Source organism: Thamnophis elegans, chromosome 2 (genome assembly GCF_009769535.1).
Source record: "Thamnophis elegans isolate rThaEle1 chromosome 2, rThaEle1.pri, whole genome shotgun sequence".
NCBI classification, from domain to species: Eukaryota; Metazoa; Chordata; class Lepidosauria; order Squamata; family Colubridae; genus Thamnophis; species Thamnophis elegans.
Genome location: NC_045542.1, coordinates 52,515,816 through 52,543,118, shown reverse-complemented (window position 1 = coordinate 52,543,118; position 27,303 = coordinate 52,515,816). Strand labels below are relative to the sequence as shown.

The window sequence follows — 27,303 nt, the reverse complement described above, 5'->3', positions numbered from 1 at the left end:
GCCCTGTTCAGGATAACCCGCTCCCTCCTAAATAGGAGGGAGACGGGGAACCCCCTGCAGGGTAAGGCTGAGGAATATAGTCAGTTCTTGGCGGACAAAATTGCTCGGTTTCGATCGGAACTGGACTCCACCCCTACAGATCCAGCCGGGACACAGGGGAATAACTTGGTAGACCATCTCTGGGTTGAGTTTCAGGATGTTGCCTCCGGGGATGTGGACAAGGCTATGCGAGCTGTGAGTTCCTCCACCTGCATACTGGACCCGTGTCCCTCTTGGCTGACTGCCAACAGCAGAGAGGTGACACGAGGCTGGATCCAGGCGGTTGTTACCGCCTCTCTTCGGGAGGGACACCTCCCCACCGCGCTTAAGGCGGCGGTGGTGAGGCCCCTCCTGAAGAAACCGTCCTTGGATCCAGCAGTTCTTAACAACTATCGTCCAGTCTCCAACCTCCCCTTTCTGGGGAAGGTTGTTGAGAAGGTGGTGGCCTTACAGCTTCAGCGTACCTTGGAGGAAGCTAACTACCTTGACCCCCTTCCAGTCTGGCTTCAGGCCCGGTTACAGCACTGAAACCGCTTTGGTCGCATTGACCGATGATCTCTGGAGAGCCAGAGATGGAGGCTATGCGTCCATCCTGGTTCTCCTCGACCTCTCAGCGGCTTTCGATACCATCGACCATGGTATCCTTCTGCGACGACTGCGGGAGGTGGGGGTGGGCGGCACTGTTTTACAGTGGTTCTCCTCCTACCTCTCGGACAGGTCGCAGTCGGTGTTGGTGGGGAGGGAGAGATCGTCCCCGAGGCCCCTAACCTATGGGGTGCCGCAGGGTTCGGTTCTGTCCCCCCTGCTATTTAACATATACATGAAACCGCTGGGCGAGATCATTCGAAGGCACGGGATAAAATACCACCAGTATGCGGACGATACTCAGTTGTATCTGTCCGCCCCGTGCCAACTCAATGAAGCGGTGGACGTGATGAACCGGGGCCTTGAGGCTGTTAAAGACTGGATGAGAGCTAACAAACTGGTACTCAACCCAGACAAGACCGAGTGGCTGTTGTGTTTTCCTCCCAAAAATTTGGCTAACGTTCCACCTATCAGGCTGGGGGGGCAAAATTTATTCCCCTCAGATAGGGTCCGCAACTTGGGAGTCCTCCTGGATCCACAGCTGAGTTTTGACCACCACTTGTCGGCTGTGACAGGGGGGCATTTGCCCAGGTTCGCCTGGTGCGCCAGTTGCGGCCCTACCTGAACCGGGAGGCTCTCACAACAGTCACTCGAGCCCTTGTGATCTCTAGGCTGGAATACTGCAATGTGCTCTACATGGGGCTGCCCTTGAAGAGCATCCGGCGACTTCAGCTAGTCCAGAACGCGGCCGCGCGAGTGATCATGGGCGCACCACGGTTCGCCCATATAACACCAATCCTCCGTGAGCTGCGCTGGCTACCTGTTGATCGTCGGGTGCACTTCAAGGTCTTACTTACCACCTATAAAGCCCTCCATGGTAGTGGATCTGACTATTTGAGAGACCGCCTCCTGCCAATTACCTCCCTGCGTCCCATCAGATCGCACAGAGTAGGCCTCCTCCGAATTCCATCCGCCAGTCAGTGCCGACTGGCGACTACGCGGAGGAGAGCCTTCTCAGTTGCTGCTCCGACATTATGGAACAACCTCCCCGTGGAGATCCGTACCCTCACCACAGTCCAGGCCTTCCGCACAGCCCTTAAGAACTGGCTATCCCGTCAGGCCTGGGGATAGGATTACTCTCACCCCGCCCGAATGTTGAGTGAATGTTGTGTTTTTATGATCAATTTTCTTTTAATCACGATTCTTTTCTTTTTAAGTCTTGTCTTGCACTCCCTTCCCTTCACTGTTGTAAGCCGCCCTGAGTCCCCTCAGGGAAAAGGGCGGCATATAAATTTCCAATAAAATCCTAAATAAAATCCTAAAAAAAAAAATTATTATTATTATTATTATTATTATTATTATTATTACAAACTTTTATTCATTAAGCATGAAACTCAGTTAACTGAACATTTAAAAATATATCACCAATATTATTGACTGGCGCTGATGGTTTATACAGGTTGCTGCCAGCATCCTAGGTATCGACCAAGTACTGTACCTTCTTAAGATGTTCCGAGTAGTACAGGGTTTTTTTTGCAGTTCTGCTGGTGTTACTGCAAGAAACTGCAATTTATTGATGTATTTTGCAAAATTCTTGGACATGGAACCAAGTGGCCTGATGACAATGGGTTCCCATTGAAGCTGCCACAGCTCCAGGAAATGCTGTGTGGGAGTGGAGATTTGCATTCTCTTTTTGATTGGCTCACAGTGTTATCTGTTTGTTCTCAGCATTCTGGGATTAGTGGAAGTGAGGACAATTGCAGGGATGACTTCAAAACTGGAGAGTGGAAAATGTATGAATATCTTCATTTTTTTATAATCAAACTACTGATTATAACTATTCTTGAGGGAGATGGGTGGTCTAAAAATATGAAATATAAATATATATTTATAATATGTAAAAATAAGAAAGTTTGTATAGGGTGAAAAAAGGCTTATTGCTTAGTCTAAAATATGTTGCAGGATTTATTCTTTGACTGTCCTGCTCTATCTCCTATGGAGTTCAAACCATCTGGCAAGCACTAGTAACTTCTAGGGGTTAGTCTGACCTTAATTTTATTATACACTAAAACAGGCACTCATCAGCTACTGTATCTACTCTTAGTAAATGTCAGAAGGCACAAGTTAATCTTTGTTGTAACATACCCTTGTAAATTTGTATTCTGTTTCATATTTAATATAAAAAGATTTACCAGTTGATATTTTACAATCAATAATTAAACTGTGCAATTGTTTGGACTGAATATGTGGAGAACTTCTGCCTAACATGATGTGAATCGGCTAATGATAAACAAACCTGTTTTAAAAAGTCAACTTGACCTATGCAATAGTGATTACAACATATTAGCAAATCAAAATGATTAAAATGTTTTTGAAAACCATACTGTCAAAATCATGGCATAATCTATCTCAACAGTAGTGAGTGAGGGGATACTATTAATGCTAGAGCACCAAGCAAAATTAATGAAACATTAATTTTATAGATAGATTCTAGAGAACAATGGGCGACAATCTTCATCTTGCCCAACCAATGATTTATGCAATGAGTTGATATTTTGTTCCAAACTAGAACTCATCAAATTATATTTTATCATTAAAATATTTATCTTGCCTATAGACATGTAGCAGATAAAGTAAAAAGTGTCTAGCGGCAGCTGAAAAGATTGTTGATTAAAACACATGCTACCACAGATTTGTGTAAGAAAACTACCACAGCTCTGAGACATATTGAATGATAAAGTAGGCATGACCAATTGCTTTGTCTTTTGGAATTCAGTGGCATACAAACATCATGAACAATGTGACTGGTATCTTCATTAAGTCCTTCCTCTGGTTTTCTGATTCAAGTGAACATACAACGCAAAGCATTCATCTGGATTGCTTGTATACCTCCATGATCAATGAAGAAGCATTTCCTTTTATAGATAATACTGAAAGAAGTTTCTTTGCTAGAGATCAAGATAGAAGTTAAGTTTTCTTTCAGCTGAGCTCAGCTCGTGAACTTCATGGATGGCTACAGGTAGTACTGTTGGCAACAGTAGCCAAATGGTTTGCCACAACTACCTTCTAGAAGAATTGTGGTTGGTCGTACAGTCAGCCAAATGTTTAGACTGGATTTGGCATTTTTATCCACTTTCCCAAGGATGTGGGATTGGCAAATGCCGTTTATTGGTGTTAGACCTATTCTTATTTTCAGTCTAGCCTACAACCCTGGAATTTTTTTGAATGCTTTTTCATCCAAGTATTAATCAGATTGAATTCTATTTAGCTTTTCAACATCAGGGCAGAGTCAATGCAACAGAAATGGATATAAAATCAGTTCAGTTGTTTCCACATATTTTCCTGAGAATAATGGTCTTGAGGAGGATGGATTTTATCTTCCTTCTCGAAACAAAAATTTCTCAGGCTAGCCAACTTAACTAGAATAAGCGATGCTGGTGTTTGGTGTTATTTTTATTTATTTTATTACATTTGTATGCAACACATCTTGTTAATAAGTGACTCTGGAAAGCTTACAACAAGAAAAACAACAAAAGTCTTTTGTTGGATATTAGTAGTTTAGGAATGGCTACCAGAACGTGAATGAATACAATTATGGAAATAATTGCACGTTGGAGTTTAAGCACAGAGTGATTTATTTCAAGGATATTGGAGCATTAGTGAATGCTTTTACACAAAACAGATATTTTGTCTACTTTTGTTTATACATTTTGTTCATTCGAGAACTTATATCTTCAAAAAAGATTTGCTTTGCACAAAGGACAACTTTTGAAAGAGAAGCTTCTTCAGGTCTATTCAATGGTGGGGTAGGAGTGGGGGAATGGAAGGATTTATTTTCCTTGCAGTCATCTGGTTGTTTCTCTGAGATTTGTTGAGGCCACCTCGGGATTTATCTCGGCACCCTCAGAGTCACCTGAATCAAAGTGCATCCTTCCATTCCGACCCCCTCCCCCTCATTCAGTCAGAACAGAAGAAGCTTATTGGATGAAACATCTTGAAGAAAACAAAGAAAGTCCAGTTGACTTTTGGAAAAGGCACCTTTGGGACAATCATGACCTGGATGACTGAGATGCTTGCTTTGCACATTTACCTGAAAGCAATGGACCAAATTTAAAATACAGAGTAGAAGAATTAAGTAAACTTCACTGCAACAGTTCACAGACTGATGAGGCTATTATTCCAATACAGAATGTACTAGGTAACTAAGGATTAACATAGTTTTCATAAAATTAAGATTAATATCAATTACGTGTGGAGTGATGAGTAAGTTAAGAAGATTTATCTATATTTTACTTGTCCAGGCATTTTAAAATCTATTTTAGAGTTCTTGGATTATAGCTGTTTTACTGCTGCATTTTACAGATCTGCATGTTGCTTGAATTGCTGCTGTTATTATTGGTGCTGAAGGTATTTGTCTTATTGTTCTGTCTTTTGTTTAGCTTTATCTTTTTTTATAATTAAAATGTAATTCAATTATACTTGATGAAGAATTTAATGGCTATGAGATGATCTAGAAATGAAATGAATAAATAAATACTCTGGACTATCTATTATAAATAGAACGATCTATCTATAAATAAAAATATCTATTTATCATTTGAGGACTGTGTCTTGTTTCTATTTTGTCAATCTTGTCTCATTTTTAAAAATAATTTTATGTTGGAGAAAGCTTGGAAAATTTTTATTTGGCAGTATTTAGGCTGCAAAATTCCAGATACATATTAGATGGTACCTAAGAGTTTTATTTCGAAGTTCTCAGTATTCTTGTGCAGTAAAAATAAAGGTTCCCTTCGCACATATGTGCTAGTCATTCCTGACTCTACGGGGTGGTGCTGATCTCCATTTCAAAGCCGAAGAGCTAATGCTGTCCGAAGAGGTGTCTGTGGTCATGTGGCTGGCATGACTAAATGCTGAAGGCACACGGAACACTGTTACCTTCCCACCAAAGGTGGTTTCTATTTTTCTAATTGCATTTTTACATGCTTTCGAACTGCTAGGTTGGCAGAAGCTGGGACAAGTAATTTGAGCTCACTCCATTTCATGGCGCTAGGGATTCGAACTGCCAAACTGCCGACCTTTCTGATCGACAAGAACTAAGATTCATTTTCATTTAATTTTTTAAAAGTTAAACTAAAAGATATTTTTTATCTCTTCTGTAAGTGAGGAAAACCTATCTTTATCCTTAGCATTTTTCTTCTGATGCCGGTAGCAGTGGCTACAATTTCATGGGATGTCCATGGAGTCCTTCGATCTGATTTCACAATTTAGTGGTGTATACCAACAATTCCATGAGTATTTCACCCCATCCGATATACTAATGCTACACATTGGCTACCACATTGCACATTCGTGGCTTTGTGGTGGCATAATACATCCGGTCAGGTTGTGGCTCTTCCAGTGGCAAAGTAATGACGCACAACCACCTCACCCCATTTTGACATGACACATTTATTTACCATGCACAGCACACCATCTCAATGTGGTGAGTTGATCTTGAGTTTTAAATCTTGTTTCAATCAATTAATTTGTTGCTTTTTCCACCAAGGCAATCAATGCAAAATAGAAGTCCAAATTATACTGCTGTGACACAAACAACAAGCACATTTGGAGGGGAAAGAAATATACTGTAAGTAAATTTGGACACTAATTCTTACATATATATGAGAATGACAAGTTGTTACAGTAATTGAGAGAAACAATTCTGAGAGAAGAAAAAAATGTCTTGTTCAGATTTATTGTGGAATAACAAGCTGCAAAAATACAGCTCCCTCTGAACAATAAAAGTAAAATGTTACCTTTAAAAATGTTAATTACTTATTATACTTTTTCACAACATCATTTATAATATAAATTATTTCATTATTAATTAAAAGTATTATTATTATTTTAATTCAAGGTTTTTTATTTTTTAATACAAATTATACATATTATAGGAACAAAGCATTGTCCAGGTCTTTTCTTTTACATCCTCTCATTTACATGGTCCATTTTACATCATAGTTTTGTTTTCACTTTCAGCTAAATTATTCTCTTCCATTATTTTTCATCTTTATAGTTATTTTTTCTTAATACATAAACAATACCTTTAATTGCCCCTTCAAAATTACACCAAATTTTCATTTCTTATTTTCTCCATTGGTATATTTTGCTATAAACAGCATATATCCTCTAATTCAATTTAATCATAGAGAGCATTTATTTACAATTTTTCTACAATTAACAATATACTATAATTTCTTTATTCCTTAATTAGTTACATAACAATAACAATCTTGCTACTATTCTCTTTAGTCTACTAATGTAACTCTTTTCCCCTTTCTTCTTCTTTTAACCTTTCTCTCTTGGGCTTTCAAAATTTCCACTTTTAATTCTTTTTTTTTTCTCTCCCCTTTCCCCCTAACTACTACTTCTTCTTTTTCCTATTTTTGTGGTTATTGCATCTTTATTATTAATTAGCACAGTGATTTTCTCCGGACTCCCGCAATGACATCACAGGGAGTCCATGAAGGCTTGAAGAAATGTTAACTTGAGGGGTGGGTCTGTGGCAGTGGTGGGATTCAGCCAGTTCGCACCTATTCGGGAGAACCGGTTCTTAACTTTCTAAGAGGTTCACTTAGTTGTTGGAATAAAACTTCTTTTGGTTTGTTTCCGCTTTATAGGGCTAATCCTGTAAGGAAGGCAAGAAGGAAACATTCTGGTGTTGTTTCTAGCTTAATCTTTATTGCCCTGCTTACAGAAACTGCCTCTCCGGTTAACCCTTATTACATTGTAACAGCTAAGGCAAAGTGCCCATCGACCTGAGTAATGTTGAGTTGGCCACGCCCACATGATCACATGACCACTAAGCCCCGCCTACCCAACTGGTTGTTAAATTATTTGAATCCCACCACTGGTCTGTGGCCATGGTCCATGGCCCCAAAAGTTATTTATAGGGAGTCCGTGGTGAAGAAAAGGTTGAGAACTACTGAATTGATCTCCTCCCTTTCCCTCTGAATTGTGTGAGCAACCTAGCTGACAATGACAATAAAAATAAAATTTTATGTTTAACATAAAATTAATAATTGAACATATTAGTGAACTATGAAATAAATCTTAATTATAATTAATTACAGCATTAGTTAATTAGAATATAAATTATAATAATTATTAATGGTCAAGAACACCAGAATGGCACGTGGAGTTACTCAAGAGTAGTTTCCTTTACTGTTTTTCAGCTGCAGACAGAAACCTGCCAGATTCAAGCAACTGTTTGCATAACTACAGATATATTCTAAGAAAAGCTAGGGAGGAGCCATTTTAATTCTTTCTCCCAACCAAACTTTCCAAGCTCAGTTGCTTCTTTGCCCATGGGAAGCAGCCCTTCCTTCCTGAGAACCCAGATGATGTTCCACCAAATCAAACCAATCAATTAATTTCATTAATTAACATCCCTCTTTCTTGCTGAACGGTATAAAACTAAAATATTTTCTTTAATATGACATAAATAAAATTATTTAACCAATGATTAATTTTGAAAATGAGTGCCATTCATATGAAATACTTAAATAATTCTTTCAAAATAATTCAATTATAAACTTATTTTCTAAGGAGAGAGAAAAATGGGCCAAAAGCTCCCAGGAAAATATTTTCTACTATATACCTGGAAAATTAGTTGTTGTTCCTAGTAGGGCAGCGGTTCTCTACCTGAGGGTCGGGACCCCTTTGGGGGTCGAATGACGCTTTCACAGGGGTCGCCTAAGACCATCAGAAAAGACATATTTTCGATGGTCTTAGGAACCGAGACACCAATTTTATGGTTGGGGGTCACCACAGCATGAGGAATTGTACTAAAGGGTCGCGGCATTGGAAAGGTTGAGAACCACAGTAGTAGCATGTCAATTTTTCTTGATTAAATTTGAATTATGAGGTTTTAAAGATTTATAAGATGAGGTTTACTAGAAATGGGACGAAATATTAGAGGTGGTCTTAAATTGCTGTACATGTTTGTACTTAGTGAAGGGTAATACATACACACACACACACATACACACACACACATATATATGTATATATGTATATATGTATATATGTATATATGTATATATGTATATATGTATATATGTATATATGTATATATGTATATATGTATATATGTATATATGTATATGTATATATGTATATATGTATATATGTATATATGTATATATGTATATATGTATATATGTATATATGTATATATGTATATATGTATATATGTATATATGTATATGTGTGTGTGTGTGTGTGTGTGTGTGTGTGTGGTGACTCAGCAGATGTCTTCTGTGAGTCTTTTTGGGATACAAGATTCATTATGCAGCTGGGGCTTGTTAGGGGCAGGTTTGGAGATAAAAGGACGGATGCTGCCACGCCCTAGTCGCAGGAGTCAACATTCCTTCATGCGTTCCTTGATCCTTGATCGTGGTTTCTTTGCTGTACACTTGGAAAAGTGGTTTGACTTCTGTAACCCTGATTTGTAGAGACTTTGGAAGAAGGGCTTTGCTTTCATTTGATTCACCTTGTACTGAAGTAAGAAAGATTTGTGTTTCAGTCCGTTATCTTCTGGCAGAGACTTTAATTAGTTTATTTTTGGGCTCAAAGCCAGTTTGAACTGAGAACTGATAAAGAAAGTTCCTTTTAACTTTATTTGTCTTGCTATTTGTTAAGAGCCGTGAAGGGGGGACAGAACCTGTATGTATGTATGTATGTATGTATGTATGTATGTATGTATATATATGTATGTGTGTCTGTATATATAATTTATATACATACATTATATACATACATACATACATACATACATAAATACATACACACACAGACCCATTCACACTCACACTCACACCCATCCTTGTTACCACCTTCTTTTACATCTTTTCTTTTTCCACTTTCTATTTTTTCAATTTCATATTTTTCTTAGTTTGTCCTATATTAGTTTTTTTATCTTTGTTTTTGAAACTTTAATAAAAATATTATTTAAAAAAAAAAGAAAGTTGGTTTATGAACTTGTAGAATCTTTACTTATAATTCAATGATAAAAATGCCTGGAATTAGCCCTGTATTTTAAAAAATGGAAAAGAAACTAGTGAGCAAAACCTGAGTGAATACAGATATAGATTAACAGAGTTGGAAGGGACCTTGTAGGTCATCTAGTCCAACCCCACACACTCAAGCAGGTGACCCTACACTATTTCTGATAGATGGCAGTCCAGTCCCTTCTTGAAAGCTTTCAGTGATGAAACTCCCACAACTTCTGGAGGCATATCGTAGCTATTGACCCTGGAAACAGGCTAGCAGGAAACTCTGTTCTTTCCAAGCTGTTGCAGGATTCAAGGAGCATTTTCAGCTATTTGTTCCATCTCTCCATCTTCTTTGGAATCTCTTTTTAAAAGCCCTAGAAACTAATGAGAGGATTTTCTAGTGTTTAGCTAAGGTGGGAAAGCTTTGCTCTCATGCCAAGAGAACTGGAGAAAAGCATGACAATAGTTTCTTGTCAGCTTCTTGTGAATTTCTGATGAATTTCTTTAAGCTCATGCTAAGAAAAATTGGGTGTGACTCTTTCCTTTCCCATCACCCTTCCTCCCCTTGGGTATTTTGTGACTGTTTGTTTCCTGAAATAAAGTGGCTGGCACTTTAAAACCTGCTGAAAATTTTGGGGCCTTGCTCTCTTCCTCATTTGCTACCTTTAAAAATACTTCTATTAAAGTAATTGAGATACAGATAGTCCTCAACTTACAACCACAACTGAGTACCAGATTTTTGTTTCCCAAGTGAGACATTTGTTAAGTGAGTTTTGCCCCATTTTATCACCTTTCTTGCCACAGTTGTTAAGTGAATCGCTGCAGTTGTTAAGTTAGGAACACACTTGCTAAGTGAATCTGGCTTCCCCATTGACTTTGCTTGTCAGAAAGTCCCATAAGGCGAATTCCAGGACACTGTAACCATCATAAATATGAACCAAGCAGTTTCCCGGCAGCCAAATTTTGATTATATGACCATAGGGATGCTCCAATGGTTGTAAGTGTGAAAAACAGTCATAACTCACTTTTTTCAGTGCCGTTGTAACTTCGAATGGCCACCCAATGAATTGTTGTAAGTCAAGGACTACCTATATATCACAATTGTTTGCAGAAACAAATGCTGGTTCTAACAACATTTCATCACCAAAGGGCTCACCCCATATTAACAGTGAAATTGCACCCTTTATTTGCAACATCCCGAGAAGAAATGAATCCAGAACTAGTATTAGCTTTGCTTTATCTTCATCTTGTGCATCTATGGAAATGCAGTCAAATATATTTTGGAATAACCTTCTCCCTGGATCAGAGTCTTACTTACTCTTACTTACTCTTACTTAGGGAGTGTCAAATTTTTCAACTTTCAATTTCAAAACTTTAAGGGTGCTCACAGGTTGGGACCTCCCTTGGGGACTGTAAAGATATTTTGGTTACTTTAATATAATTTAGATGTGCTTGGTAAGTAACTACATAAATATCATAACTTTTTAACATTTTGTTTGATTCATTTCCTATCTGCAGCTCAAAGGACTGTTCCTTTAACTTTTAATAAATTTATATGCCGCCCAATCCTGTAGGACTCCGGGCGGCTTACAGAAAGTTAATATAAGGAGTTAAAATAAAGAAACAATTTTAAAAGAAACAAGTTCCTATCAATGAACAGTCCTGCCCGATGACGATGGATTGCTTTTTAAAATTTTTCTCTGTCTCTTTTAAATGAAAAATTAACAGATTGAGGTCGGAACTGTTCGATCGAGGAGTGCAATTGGCAGGGCAGAAATGAAAACATTTGGGCCTCAATTTCCTATATCTGCATCCAGCCGGTTCGGACCGGTTTGGGCGAACTGGTAGCGGAGACCCCAGCGCTATGCTGTCCTATTTAGCCACATTTTCTAAGCTGCACGTATGCGTGCAAGCCGCACACGTGAGCAAAACACATGCATGGAAGGCCACGCACATGCGAGGAAGGCATGTGTGTGAGCAAAGTGAGTTTGCGCGTATGCTCACATTTTTGGTGCACGGCGAACCGTTGGTAAAATTATGTGAAGCCCATCTCTGTCTCCATCCTATGAGAGAAATGGGCAGTTAAGAAGTTTGAGAGTGAGAAGGAACCGAGTTCCATCTGAGGATGAAGAATGAGTGAGGGATAAGCAGAGAATTAGGAGGAGTCTTGAATATTTGATCTTGATTGTCCCAAAGTGCTTTTTCAGGAGGCAACTGGACTTTCTTGTTTTTTCTTTGAAGACATTTTGCTTCTCATCCAAGAAGCGAAACATCTTCAAAGAAAAAACAAGGAAGTCCAGTTGCCACCTGAAAAAAAAAAAAACACCTTTGGGACAATTGTGACCTGGATGACGACTGAGAATTGCTACAGACTTCATCCGCATCCCCTCATCATGCCAACCATTTGGGGATTTTTAGAGCTGAGACGTTCTGGATTTAGAAGGTATTGGGAGACCGGAGGGATAAGTAGTCCTTGTAAGTAGTCCTTGACTTACGAGCACAATTGAGCCCAAAATTTCTGTTATTGAGACATTTGTTAAGTGAATTTTGCCTCATTTTATAACCTTTCTTGCCACGGTTAAGTGAATCACTGTAGTTGTTTACTTATTAATACAGTTGGTAAGTAAAAAATGGCATCCCATTGACGATGTTTGTCGCAAAAGGGGATCACATGACACTAGGACACTGAAATCGTCATAAATACAAATCAGCTGCCAAGCAACTGAATTTTGATCGTGTGACCATGGGAATGGTGCAAAGGTTATAAGTTTGAAAAATGCTCATAAGTCATTTTTTTAAAGCTGTCATAACTTCATACGGTCACTAAATGAACTCTTGCAAGTCGAGGACTATCTGCACTTTATTCTATGAAATCAAGGGGATTATTCAATGCATTAAGGGGGGAGGGGGAATTATTGAAGAGGGTGAGAAAATCAGCTCAGGAATCAGAGAAATAGCAAATGCAAGTGACTCCCCCACCCCTCTTTTACACGGATTCCAATAAATAAATGTATAAAATGAGTAGAAACTCATAAAAGGATGGTGGTTAACAAAAGCCTACAAAGGAAGTTCTCACATTCAGGTGAGGTACACAAATACCTGAAACTGTCAACTGTTTCATTATTCAACAATGTTATTGAGAAAATGCTGGAGAAGACATTTGAGGTCTGCATATACTATTTTGTTATTATTTTTAAAAAGACTTGTACCCACATCAGAAGGGAAAATCTATTTTCCATTTATTTTCTTGCCCAGTCTTTTTTGCTGTCTCCAGGGAATCATCTTCAAAGAAGAGCAGTGGTAGGGTACATTAGTGATAAGTAATGATACTGAGGCACTGATGAGATTCAAATTTTTACTACCGGTTCTGTGGGTGTGGCTTGGTGGGTGTGGCAGGGGAAGGATATTTATTTATTTATTTATTAATAAAATTTATAGGCCGCCCAATCCCGAAGGACTCCAGGCGGCTTATAAAAAGAAGAGGAAAAAGAAATAATAAAAAAATAAAAAGACAGATTTAAAATCGCAACACGTGCACTCATTCTGATTGGGGCTGGACCTCAACAGTGAGGTCAACAGCCCCAGGCCTGCTAGAATAGCCAGGTTTTAACAGCTTTTCTGAAGGACATGAGAGTGGGTAAGGTCCGGATCTCTGGGGGTAGCTCATTCCAAAGGGTCGGGGGAGCCACAGAGAAGGTATGGTATCCGACCATGGTATCCTTCTGCGACGACTGCGGGAGGTGGGGGTGGGCGGCACTGTTCTGCAGTGGTTCTCCTCCTACCTCTCGGACAGGTCGCAGTCGGTGTTGGTGGGGGGGCAGAGATCGTCCCCGAGGCCCCTAACTTATGGGGTGCCGCAGGGTTCGGTCTTATCCCCCCTACTATTTAACATATACATGAAACCGCTGGGCGAGATCATTCGGAGGCACGGGATAAAATACCATCAATACGCGGACGATACACAGTTGTATCTGTCCACCCCGTGCCAACTCAATGAAGCGGTGGACGTGATGAACCGGGGTCTTGAGGCTGTTAAAGACTGGATGAGAGCTAACAAACTGATACTCAACCCGGACAAGACCAAGTGGCTGTTGTGTTTTCCTCCCAACAATTTGGCCAACGTTCCATCACTCAGGCTGGGGGGTCAAAATTTATACCCCTCAGACAGGGTCCGCAACTTGGGAGTCCTCCTGGACCCACAGCTGAGTTTCGACCATCACTTGTCAGCTGTGACCAGGGGGGCATTTGCCCAGGTTCGCCTGGTGCGCCAGTTGCGGCCCTACCTGAACTGGGAGGCCCTCACAACAGTCACTCGAGCCCTTGTGATCTCTAGGCTGGAATACTGCAATGTGCTCTACATGGGGCTGCCCTTGAAGAGCATCCGGCGACTTCAGCTAGTCCAGAATGCAGCCGCGCGAGTGATTGTGGGCGCACCACGGTTCGCCCACATAACACCGATCCTCCGTGAGCTGCGCTGGCTACCTGTTGGTCTCCGGGTGCACTTCAAGGTCCTACTTACCATTCATAAAGCGCTCCATGGTAGTGGATCTGGCTATTTGAGAGACCGCCTTCTGCCAATTACCTCCCTTCGTCCCATCAGATCGCATAGAGTAGGCCTCCTCCGAATTCCATCTGCCAGTCAGTGCCGACTGGCGACTACGCGGAGGAGAGCCTTCTCAGTTGCAGCTCCGGCGCTATGGAACAATCTCCCCATGGAGATCCGCACCCTCACCACCGTCCAGGCCTTCCGCACAGCCCTCAAGATCTGGCTATCCCGTCAGGCCTGGGGATAAGACTTTACTCTCGCCCCTCCCGAATGTTGAGTGAATGTTGTGTTTTATCGCTAATTATTTTTACTCACATTTTCTTTTTGTGTTTTGTCCTGCACTCCCCTCCCCTATTATTGTAAGCCGCCCTGAGTCCCCTCAGGGAAAAGGGCGGCCTATAAATGTTTAATAAAAGTTAAAAAAAAAAAAAAAAGTCTCTCCTCCGGGGAGCCGCCAGCCGACATTGTCTGGCTGACGGCATCTGAAGGAGGCCCACCCTGTGGGATCTCACCAGCCGCTGGGAGGTATGTGGCAGTAGGCGGTCTCGCGAATACTGTAAAATCTCCATTCTCTGCCCACTCCAGGGGAAGGATACTGCAAAATCCCCATTCCCTCCCAACTCAGGAGGCAGAGAATAGATGGGGGTGGGGCCAGCCAGAGGTGGCCTTTACCGGTTCTCCGAACTACCCTAAATTTCCACTACCATTTCTCCAGAACCTGTCAGAACCTGCTGAATTTCACTCCTGTACTGAGGTTTTGAGTGTTCTTGTTTTTTCTTATGCTCAAATGCCTCATCTAGTCTCTTTTCCTTTACAACATACCTTTTATTTTGAGTAGTTTAATGACATATTTAGTGGTTCAACCATCATATGATCACACTTTTTTACCTGGATGAAAGATGCTTGCAAATAGGCAAGGATTCTTTGAAAATTAAATTTGTGATTTTTCTATTGTAAATGACCCTAAGGTTTTTGATAAAATGAGAATCTGCATTATATAAAAATTAATAAATATAGGGGCCCAGGACTACTATCTACTAAAGCCTCAGTATTCTTTCTGCAAAGAGTTATATCATAATAAAATGTTTTAAGAAACCCTACTATTCTATTTTATAAAATAAATTGTATCCTAAAAAACAGAGGAATCACATGCATGGTAGGCAAATCATTTATTGCTTACCGAAGTATCCTCTATTGTCTGCATAGTGTTAAAGTAATAATAGTCCCTATGTAATTAGTTGAACCACTGGAGACTTGGGTGAAATGTTATCCATTTACCAGCAGATGGTACTCTTCATTTAGAAGATGGGTAACCAGCCTCTGCTGCCTAATACTAAAGGGCCTGAAAAATAAAAACAAAAACCCACCACACATTGGGCATTTAACATTCTCTATAATTTGAAATAAAATAATTGTATTATGTCTGAGTTGTATATTTATCACACTATAAGAACTGGCATGTTTTCTGCATTTGTACCCAGATATTGAAGGGACACAGTGACTCAGTGCTAAGATGCTGAGCTTGGCAATCAGAAAGGTTGGCAGTTCGAATCCCTAGTGCTGTGTAACTGAGTGAGCTCACATTACTTGTCCCAGCTTCTGCCAACCTAGCAGTTTGAAAGCATGTAAAAATGCAGGTAGAAAAATAGGAACCACCTTTGGTGGGAAGGTAACAGTGTTCCGTGTGCCTTTGATGTTTAGTCATGCCGGCCACATGAACATGGAGACATCTTTGAACAGCGCTGGCTCTTCAGCTTTGAAATGGAGATCAGCACTGCCCCCTAGAGTTGGGAATGACTAGCACATATGTGAGAGGGAAACTTTTACCTATCCAGATATTACTGGTAGTTACAAGAAATAATGTGCAAAAAATGAAGAGGAAGCATCAGACGTGGGTTGCTGCTGGTTCAGCCCGAATTGGGCGAACTGGTAGTAGTGATGGTAGGAGGCTCTGCCCACCCACCTGGATGCTTCTGAGCATGCGCAGACAAGTAGGATTGATTGTGAGGTGAGAGCTCCACCTCTAGACCACTGCAGCATAAAAATTAATATATATATAGTGTTCCAAATACATCATTTTTTGTCTAATTTTATAATTAGTTTAAGGCCTAAGCTTTCCTGAATTTCACAAAAGCTTAGGCCTTAAAATAATAACATTTTTTAAAAACCACAGGTTTAAAAAGTGTTTACACACTCTGATTTATAAATACAATAAGCATGATATAATTTGGGAACTTTTGTATTCTTCAGTTCTTGTAAACTTTTTATGACAAGTGTATTCTTCCCTCATAACTGTCCTTGTACATTATATTCCTATTCATCTGTTTGTACTTTAGATGAACGAAGAAAGCAATGCATCTTTATGCAAAAAGGGCATTTTTATCTTTTAAAATCATTCATTTGTACTTCTTTTTGACCAATTTCTGAAGTAAAAACAAGGATAGAGAAAGCTTGAACAGCATTCTTCAAAATGAAAAAGGTCTTCTGCAGTCATGACAGAAGCCTAAGATTGAAAATCAGGCTTGTCAGATGCTATGTCTTTTCTATCCTGCTCTACGAAATGGAGAGAGTTGGTCTCTGACAGAAAGCCATTCAAAGAGATTAAAAGCATTTGAAATGTGGATTTACAGGCGGTTGTAACGTATAAATTGGGTTGACAAAATCAGTAATGAGGTGGTCTTAAGCTGCCTGGGAAAGCCAAGGGGAATCATCAAAACCACAGAAAAGTGAAAGTTAGACTAGAAAGTTTTGGACATGTGATGCGACACCTGGAAAAATACACCATACTTCACTTAATCCTCCAAGGAAAGGCTGGAGTCAAACGAGGTCCAGGCAGAAGAAGAACCTCATGGCTTCAAAATCTAAGGGACTGGTGTGGACAAAACTCAACAGCATTTTTTCATGCGGCTGTTGATAAAAATAGAATTGCTAACATGATCATCAACATTCGATGACGGATATGGCACAAGAAGAAGAAGAATGCAAGGTTATGTGATATAGGATTAATAATAATGTTTGTTGGCTTCTCCAATAGTCCTTTATTATTTCTATTAATACTAGTTAATCTTATGGATGGCTTTACAGTCCAAATGAGAACTACCACCCTGTCTTCAGTCCAACCTGATTTGACAAAGCAGCTATTTGGAATGCTTGTTCCATATATGCCCGTGGTAGCTACTGCCACTTCTGAACAAGGGCATCAACCCACAGTTATGGACAATTATACAATTAGAACAACAGGTAGTAGTTCTCATTGTCATCCCTCCTTCATGGGAAATAAATCTCTGCAGTTAATTCCTTTCTCACTGGGGATTATTTTGAGTCAAAAGTATGAAAACATGAGTGAAGGAGAAAACAATCCAGTGTGGCTGCTTCTTCTTCTTTTTTTTACAATTAATTTTAATTGGCTCATGTAAACTGAAGGAAAGCTCCAAGGAAGAATTATTGTAGAGATGTTTGGACAGTTTGCAAGCACACACCATCTGAGAAGGAAGTGCTGATTGGGACAGCTGTGAAAGCAACAACTGTAAAAGAGGCCTTTGCAACTGATTTGCTGTAAAGATGTTGATGCAATAAGACGATTTCATAGCTGTGTAATCTATGAACCAGTTACTGCTTTCTCAAGTTTTGTTACTACAAAGCCGATTCCCAGATTCTGTGCCTGTGACTCAGAGCTAAATCATAAGCTTAGTGGGTTGTTTTTTTTCAGGGATAATGATATTTAATCTTGTCTCTTAGTTTTGGAACATAAGAAGTATTTGTTTGCATAAACGGGAAGAACTTGCTGGGTGAACTAGTAACACATTGTTTTTGACTTAGCAATTTATTTATGTCGTTTGATCCAGAATTGCTGCTCCAGGCTCCAGAGCTGCTGCGTTGAAAACAGAATGAGGGATTCGTCTTTTTGACAGCTGATTTGATTTAGATTCTGTAGGTATTTCGGGCAGGACCAGTGTGTTAATGCCTAAAACAAAGCAGTCAATACAGTTCTCTACAAAGTCAAGCCAAGATGCAAAGTAAAAAAAAAATAGTCTATCTCACACACACACCCTTTACAGGCGGAGGGGGGGGAGGGAATCACAAATAATAAAGAAAATAACTTTTTTTTTTTTTGGCCTTTTCATGAAATCTCAAGACTTCCTGACAGAAGGTACATCATTTTCTGCCTAAGGCTGAGGCCAGACCCAGCATATGGGATGCCTATTTCCTTGCGTTTAGGGAGCAACTTAGTGATGGGATTCAAAAATTTTTACTACTGGTTCTGTGGCCGTGGTTTGCTGGGTGTGGATGGCTTGGTGGGCATGGCAGGGGAAAAATACTGTAAAATCTCCATTCCCTCCCCACTCCAGGGGAAGGTTACTGCAAAATCCCCATTCCCTCCCGATCAGATGGGAGGCAGAGAATAGATAGGGGCAGGGCCAGTCAGAGGTAATATTTCCCAGTTCTCTGAACTACTCAAAATTTCCGCTACCAGTTCTCCAAAACTGGTCAGAACCTGTGGAATACCACTTCTGGAACATAGATATTTGTGAAAGAAAGGGAAAATTTAACTAGGGACATATTTTTATTCTTTAACCCTGGGCCTCTTTCCTAGTGAATGGATTGCTTTGGGTACTTGAACTTTCCCTAATCAAAGCAGACAATGAGGAAATGTGCATAGTGTTTGAAACTTCATCTAGATAGTGAACCAGTTCCAGAAGGTGGCCAGGAGGAAACAGAACTGAAGTTGCTTTGTTCCTACTGAATCACAAAAATATTTCAGGCTTTTCCCAGAGGTGTGGTAAGATGACATGAGATACAGAACTAAGAAGACTTAGTTTTATATGATTATTACGGTTGGTCACACAGTCAGTCTGATGTTTAAATTGTATCTGACATTTGGGTCCACCTATCAAGTCCTTCCCACAGACCTGGACTAGCAGATGTTGTTTAATGGTGTTAAAGGTATCATTGCAAAATGTAAGCTGTTCAATTGCCTTTTGCAATTGATTGAGGTGAATTATATTATTATTATTACAACAAGGAAGATTTCCAGGTAGCCCAAAGAAACTGGATACCTTTCCTTATAAGGGGCGGAGAAGTGTTTAACTCCATGCATACAGGCACTGAGTTTGAAGAATACATAGGCATTCCACTCTTTTCCTTCAAATTTCCTTTTTTTCTTTTTTCTTTAATAAACGCAATGCTCAGGCATTCTCTCCTCTCCCGTGACACCCCACTGACTAAAGCACTTTCTTTCGCCCACCTGTGCTTGCGGCAGAGCTCAGGCGGGCTGCCGCGAGCTCAGGCGGGTGAAAGAAAGTGCTTTAGTCAGTGGGGTGTCGGGGGAGAGGACTGCCTCACCAGCCATAAACCTCACCACAAGTCACTGATATCCACTGATATATTGGCAGTGGCAGCTTTGGCCCATTGTGCCCCATGGGCTGATGTAATATACTTGCTGTGGCAACAAGTGAGTTGCAAACTCATTTGATGAGGCAGCACTGGCCTAATTGGGTTGCCAGTCTTGTCCCAATTTCCATGCTTTGATAAGAGAACTGTAATAATTAAGAGAGAGTAAACATTCCATAAATTATTGGTTTGCACCTATCTCCAATCTCTATTCTGCCCTGTTTTCCTTACTCCCTGTTCCAAGTGTGACGCAATGAACTACTTCCCTTTCCCAAACTTCAAAATCAGTTTGAATGTAATAAATAGTTGTCTCCTCTTCTAGTGACCTCCCAATGCTGAGGAGCAGCATAGAGCCATTGCCCCAGACAGAGCTGAAGGCCTAAAATCTTTTCACCCCTCCCCTTCCACACAAAAGAGAATAAAATAAACACCTTCCACATCCTTATTTCATGTTTTTACATTTGTCTTGTCAAATGCAAAACAACCCACCTAATTTCTGGGTGGAGATCTGCTAGATGATTGCATTGAACTGAGGAAAGTTCCTGCAAACTGAGAAAGACGCAAAACCATAACATTTAAAATAAATCTGGTTCTACTATGATTAAAAAAAAACAGAGCTGAACAAGAAATAAATCAGCTAAGTTCTTAAATGGTGCTGAAAATACAGGAACAGTATTAAAATATGAAAACAGTATTAAAATCAGCTCCAAACAGTTGTTTGGAGCTGATTTTAAAATGTCTCATTATCCTTGCATAAAAAAAATCTGTTTTTCTGCTTTTAACCCTGGAGGTAAAATTCTTTCACAGAGAGCTCCTTTGAGAAGCAACGTCACTTCAAAAGGGGAACTAAATTGTGAACGCTTTCCTGAAAATTCACCTGTTCTTTTTAGTAAGTTAGGTTTATATCATGTCTTTACTCCCTCTCCCATTCTCCCCAACAGCGACCCAATTTGAGAATTATGGAATAGGCAAAATAGTAAATCTTGTGCCAACTCCTAAAACTGAAGTCTAATTTAATAAACATCTTGGCCTGCTTCTACCTTCTTCTTTCTTAGTGTTAATAGTTTGAGTAGAGGAAGTCCTTGATCTATGATCATACTTGAGTCCAAAATTTCTGTTGCTAAGCAAAGTAGTTATTCAGTGAATTGTGCCCCATTTTACTTTTTTTGCCTTGGTTGTTAAGTGAATCACTGCATTTGTGAAGTGAAAATCTTGCTTCCCCCATTGAGTTTGACAAAAGCCGGATGGAAAGGTTGCAAATGGTGATCACATGACCCTAATATAGTGCAAAAGTGAATGGAATTTTGATCATGTGACCATGGGATGCTGCAAAGGTCGTAAGTATGAAACCCTGTCATAACTTTGAATGAATGGTTGTAAGTTAAGGATTATCTATATGTTTACATGATATATAAATAAATATTCTGCATCTCTCAGGAAACTGAAACAATATATGCTGGGATCAGCCAGTGTTTCACCATCTTTGCTGTATTCACTACTAGCTTCTGTCTCACTTTTTCTCTTTTCTCCCCTTCCTTTTCCTCTCCCTGTGGATGCAAATAATTTCAGCTTGCTAAATGTCTTTGTGCCTGTTATTTGCAATTGCCTGAAAAACAAAATATTGTAGGTCAGCAGCTTGTTGGCTTCGGCTGGGGTGAGGGGTAAGAGGGAAACTGGGCTTTGCAGATGGTAGGCCGGCACACACACAAACCTTGTGCGATTGGTGGGCTGGTGTGCACATGTGCAACTTAACTTATATGAGTGGCAGGCTGGTGCGCATGCATGCAAGTGCCCGCTAGCCCACTGCTTGTGCAAGTTGAGCTGCATGCTTGCATGTGTGCTCCAGTCAGCCACGTATGCCGCCCAATTCCGAATAAGCTACGGCCCATAGCGGGCTGCAGCCTGGGCATTGGGGACTCCTACAGTTCTGCAAATTGAGAAAGACGCAGAACCATAACATTTAAAATAAATCTGGTTCTACTATGATTTCAAATACATCAGAGCTGAACAAAAAATAAATCAGCTAAGTTATTAAATAGTGCTGAAAATACGGGAACAGTATTAAAACAGTATTAAAATCAGCTCCAAACAGACAAGCTGTGCCCTTTCCTTGATCTGTGTGGAACGGATGGATTGGCCTTCAATGTGCTATGAACATACTTTGCTGTTACAAGGCGTAGGAGCTGCACAAACAGTTCTTTTCTTTCGTTCTTTTTTAAAAGCACCCCTGTATATCAATATAATCTCCTCTGCCTAACTGTATGATACCATTAAAAGAAACATTTTAATTATGACTCAGTTGTTTGGTTTAAAAAAAATAGTAAACATGTTTAGTTCTAATTACAAGGCAATAATACCACACATAATGCTACATTTTTCTTAACTTCTTTTTCACATTTTTGTATGATTGAAAATACGTTTTTTTTGGTCTGTTCATGGAGACTGCCTGGACAAACCCCTGCAGTTTTCTTGGCAAAGTTTTTCAGAAGTGCTTTGCCATTATCTCCTTCCTAGGGCTGAGAGAAAGTGACTGGCCCAAGTCACCATGTCACCAAGCTGGCTTTGAGTTAAAGGGAAAACTGGATCTCCCAATGTCCCACCACTACAACAAACCAGCTCTCATTTTAAATTAAATATGTATGTGTCTTTTAATTCTGTATCAAATCAAGGGTAGGCTATGCTGATTTTCCTGGTGTATCAAAAAACACTGAATCCAGTGAATTTGTTGATTGTTAACATGCTAATAAACAGCCTGAGCTAAACAGGTTGTCCACGAATTACGTCCACAATTGAGCCCAAAATTTATGTTGCTGAGACCTTTTTAAAGTGAGTTTTGCCCCATTTTACGACCTTGGGAAAGAAATTAGTGAGCAAAACCTGAGTGAATATCGTAGCTATTGACCAGTGGTAAAATTCAAATTTTGTTACTACTGGTTCTGTGGGCGCTGCTTGGTGGGCATGGCAGGGAAAGGATACTGCAAAATCTCCCCACTCTGGGGCCAGCCAGCGGTGGTATTTGCTGGTTCTCCAAACTACTCAAAATTTCCGCTACCGGTTCTCCAGAAGCTGTCAGAACCTGCTGAATTTCACCCCTGCTATTGACCATGGAAACAGGCTAGCAGGGAGTTCTGTTCTTTCCAAGCTGTTGCAGAATTCAAGGAGCATTTTCAGCTCTTTGTTCCATCTCTCCATCTTCTTTGGAATCTCTTTTTAAAAGCCCTAGAAACTAATGAGAGGATTTTCTAGTGTTTTGCTAAGGTGGGCAGTGGGAAAGCTTTGCTCTCATGCCAAGAAAACTGGAGAAAAGCATAACAATAGTTCATTGTCAGTTTCTTGTGAATTTCTCATGAATTTCTTTAAGCTCATGCTCAGAAAAATTGGATGTGACCCTTTCCTCTTCTGCCCCCCCCCCCCATTCCCTTGGGTTATTCTGTTTGTTTTTCTGAAATAAAGTTGCAGGCTGAAACCAGCTGAAAATTTTGGGGCCTTTCTTTCTTTCATTTTCTCATTTGCTGCCTTTAAAAACATGTTTCCTTCCACTGAAGTAACTGAGATACAACATGTCCTCAACTTACGACCACAATTGAGTCCAACATGTTTGTTTCCTAGGTGAGACATTTGTTAAGTGAGTTTTGCCCCATTTACCATCTTTCTTGCTACGGTTGTTCAGTGAATCCCTTCAGTTGTTGAGTTAGTAGAACAATCTCGGCTTGGCTTGGCTTGTCGGAAGTGTGCAAAAGCTGATCACATGACACCAGGACACGGCAACCATCACAAACACGAACCATTTGCCAAATTTGATCATGTGGGGATGCTGCAATGGTTGTAAGTGTGAAAGATGGCCATAAGTCACTTTGTTCAGTGCCATTGTAACTTTGAACAGACACTCAATGAAACCATTGTAAATCAAGGACTACCTTTGGTGGCGCAGGGGTTAGAGTGCAATTCGGCAGGCTACTTCAGCTGATCACTACCTGCCAGCAATTTGACAGATCGAATCGCACCAGGCTCAAAGATGATTCAGCCTCCCATCCTTCAGAGGAGGGTAAAATGAGGACCCAGATTGTTGGGGGCAAATGGCTGACTCTGTAAACTGCTTAAAAAGGGCTGTAAAAGCACTGTGAAGCTGTATATAAGTCTAAGTGCTATTGCCATTGTTATAGAAAAGTAATTCAGAATGTCTCCAAAATAGGGGGGCAGAAACAGTCAGGGCCAAAGGGAAGCTCTAGAGCCCTGGTGGGCCTTTAAGGCCGAGAGCCACCTCCTCCTCGACATCGTCTTTTTGTAGGTACAACTGCTTTGTACCTGGCGGAGGTCCCTGGGCTGGAGCCAGAATCGCTCCGGTCGGAATACGCTGTTCCAGATGAAGAAAGCAGCGTTAGGGTTGAGGGCAAGCGGAGGCAGCGGGCGGAGCAGGGCTGGCTCCCAACGCCTAGCCTGGGATCCGGGGCAGCCCCTTCGGGCTTAATAGACTTGTCTGCTGGCTAAGCACTCGGGAGCTGGGAGCCTGGCGAGCGAGTCTGACTGCACGCTGTGGCGGAGCCGCTGCCCCAAAAAAAAGAAAGAAAGAAAAAAAGGCCACCCCCTTTTCTCCTCTGCCGCTGCCCTTTCCCGGGACAGCCTCGCGCGTCCTCGGCCGAGGTGGAGCGAGGGAAAGCCAAGCGAGCCGGGGAGGGAGCAGGTGCCGCGGGCATCGCGCCGCTAGCAGAAGGCGGCGGCGACTGCGGCGGCTGTCCTCCTGCAAGCCGCCCGGCGGAGGAGAGAATGCCCGAGGAAGGTGAGAGCCAAGGGCGAGGGGATTCCTCGAACGCCGCCGTCCGGCGACAACGGCCCAACGGCTGCAGCAAAGCAGCTGAACAGGAGGAAGAGGAAGGAGGCTCCGCAGAGCAAGGCGCCAGGCCCACCCGAGCTGGCTGGCCCCCGGGGGAAGATGCCCGGCTCACTGTCCTGGGGCAAGAGGGGGTCATGTTCAAGAGAAGAGCGGTGGAAGATCTGCAGCCCATTGGAGAGCCGAGGGGCTCCGAAGAAGCCCTGATGGGGGAGCTCTCCGAGATGGTACACAAGGTGGTGAAGAGCAGCAGCTGGTGGGAGAGGCACGGCGTGGATGACACAATCATTGCTCTGAACCTCTTTAGCCTACCCCTAGGTAAGGAAGGGATTCCCCACCGGACCCCCGTTGGCCCGCGTTGGGTGGGCGGGAGAGCCCCATTCACCTGGGTTTCTGTTCTGTCCATGGGGAAATCCACTCTGTCATTAAGCTGCCTACCACAAGGCGGGTCCTACTAGGAAGCGGTGGCAGGCTGTCCCATTTCCTAGAGAAGGCGAGGCGGATCAAATGTCCTGTCTCTGGTTATCACACAGAGAGGCATGTTTAAGGCAGGCTGCTTTGCAACTGTCCCTAAGGCAGGGGTGTTACTTCATCCATGGCGGAGGCAAAAGACCAAGTTGCTGATCCGGTTGGTGCCTGTGTGTAGTAGATGATGTAACAGGGGAAGCCACTGAGGAAAAATAATGCAGCACGTGGCAGCACCTTAAAGAGTAACACATTCATGACTGTACTACAGAAAGGAACTGTGATTCATGCATGTTTACGAGGGAGAAGAAAAAAGTGTTAGTCTTAAGATCTGAGAACACCCTTTGTTGCTTTTGTAGGGAAAATAATAATAATAGCACAGCTACTCTTTTGGAAACTAGGAAAGTACAGTATGTAATTTCTGATGACTGATTAGCATATAGCAGTGAAATCTTGTCCTACTTAAAAGTTTCTTTGGGATCTCTGACTGCTTACCAAGAGATGGGCTAGATAAAACAGAAATTTTGTTTGATCCCAACTACAACAGCCTGTAGTTCCCCACCCTTTTTTGGGGGGGGCATGCTGACAACAATTTTTATGTAGCAACATGACTTACTGTTATCTGATCTATTTCCAACCGAAAAAAGGCTGTATCTACACACCTATAAAAAATGAGCATAAACACTGCTCCAGTGTTGTTATAATTGACAATGGAATAAAATAGAGTCTTAAAGAGATTGCCATTAATATGTGGTTTATATGGTAAAATCTATTAACCAAGGATAATCATAGTGGATGATCTTTTTTACAGCGGTATAAAACTGCATTACCTTGGCTTACTGTACTTATATCCTACAGCCTTGTGAAACAGACTGGGTTGAGAATGATTAGCTGGGTAGAGAGTGCCCAGTAAGCTTCACAGTTGAGTGGAATTTGAACTTGGCTTCAACACCTTAACTGTGACCCAACCCTGGTGGTTTAAGAGTTGTTCTGCATGACAACACTAAGGTGCTGCTTTCTAGTGCGAGACAGCAGAAAATAATGCCAGTTTAGGGAAGTTTGGACTGCATTTCTAACCCCTACTTTGTCTTGGCAACAGAACAGACCAGGTGTTTTATCCACACCAGAAGTAGAGAGGAGTATGGAACACGGGTAACTGGCTGGAGACGGGTCTGCTGGGATCATTCCCTGGGATTGGAGAACTGGAAACACAGAAGCTTTTCTCCATTTCTCCCTCTCTCTTCTCTTGCTGCCTGGTGGGGAAAAGGGAAAACAGCAAATATTTTTAGTTTCCTCTTACAGGGAAGAAAGTAGGATGAAAGTGCCATGGTAAAGCTACCCAGGGGTACTGGCAGAAGAACTCCAGGGACTGCTTTAATTTGGAAAAATTCACTCTGGGGCTTAAAACAGGTATTGTGTGGGCTCCCTGCTGAAGTTGCCTCTGACTTTTTCTATGAAAGAGTTATGGCCACAACTCTATGAAGAAACTGTGGGTCACTGCTGTTCTATAATGAAGCAACCCATGGTTTCCTTGAAGATCTGCTAGAAGATCTGGCAGTCATAGGAGAAGGACTATTAGAACAGACAGACCTGTGAAGAAGTCAATACAGAACTTTCTTAGCCCTGTGTGGAAGAAGTGTTTTGTACAGCAAACACTTTGCGGGTGGATTACTTGACCTGCGTCAGCTTAACATGAATCTGTGGTGTAAGTGGACCAATGACACATCAATCATGGCCTTCATGACTTCAGTGTGTGGATGTATCAAAATTGTTGGGTTGGGAGTAGATATCCCCCAGTTTCAAGAGCTGTTCTTGAAACATGTCATTGGTTCCTTTTTGACACATGCCCTATATCCAAACCCCTGCTGCTTCACTCTGTACTAATGTGCTAAAAACTTCTGCTTTAGTCCTGTCTATCCTGAGGTGGCAAGCAGTTGTACTGCGGGAGAGCACCCTGCAGGAATCTTCTGTGGAGGAAGGAGAATTGGATCTTTTTAATGCCAAGATAGCTGGCCTTGCAAAGTCTCCTTCTTTCCTGCATCCCATCAGTTAGGAAGAGGAGTGAGAAACATGGGTGTTTAGCTCAGCAGAAAACCTTGACTGTCTCACTGCCAAAAGGTAAATGACTCTGAAAACTAGAGGCTAGGGCATGGAAGGGAGAATGGCCAATAAAAACAAGGTAAGGTGCCTTTCTCTGAACTTTGCTTAGAATTATTTCCTAACCGCTTGGCTCTGCTTCTACCAATCGAAGTATAAAAATACTGTTTTTACAGAGAAGCAAGAAATGAATCGATGCAGGCTTCATGGGGGAGGACAATGCAATGCATTCCAGTTGAGAAATTGCACATGGGCAGTCCTTACCCCACAGCAAGCAGGGCAGATAAGCCCTAAGTATCTTTATGCTGTGGGCGTAG

General features: G+C 41.3%; 1 protein-coding gene across 2 annotated transcripts in view; it reads left to right on the top strand.

Annotated features, from left to right (window-relative positions):
• The first annotated feature begins 23,955 nt into the window (after nucleotides 1-23,955).
• The window catches only part of FADS6 (fatty acid desaturase 6), a 32,329-nt gene continuing 28,981 nt past the window's right edge, over nucleotides 23,956-27,303 (top strand). The window contains exon 1 of one of the 2 annotated variants that reach the window (XM_032212088.1): nucleotides 23,956-24,742. In XM_032212088.1, coding sequence (XP_032067979.1) covers nucleotides 24,361-24,742 — 382 coding nt within the window. In that variant the 5' untranslated portion in view covers nucleotides 23,956-24,360. The remainder of the gene's footprint in view (nucleotides 24,743-27,303) is intronic. The other variant, XM_032212087.1, reaches the window with a different exon arrangement.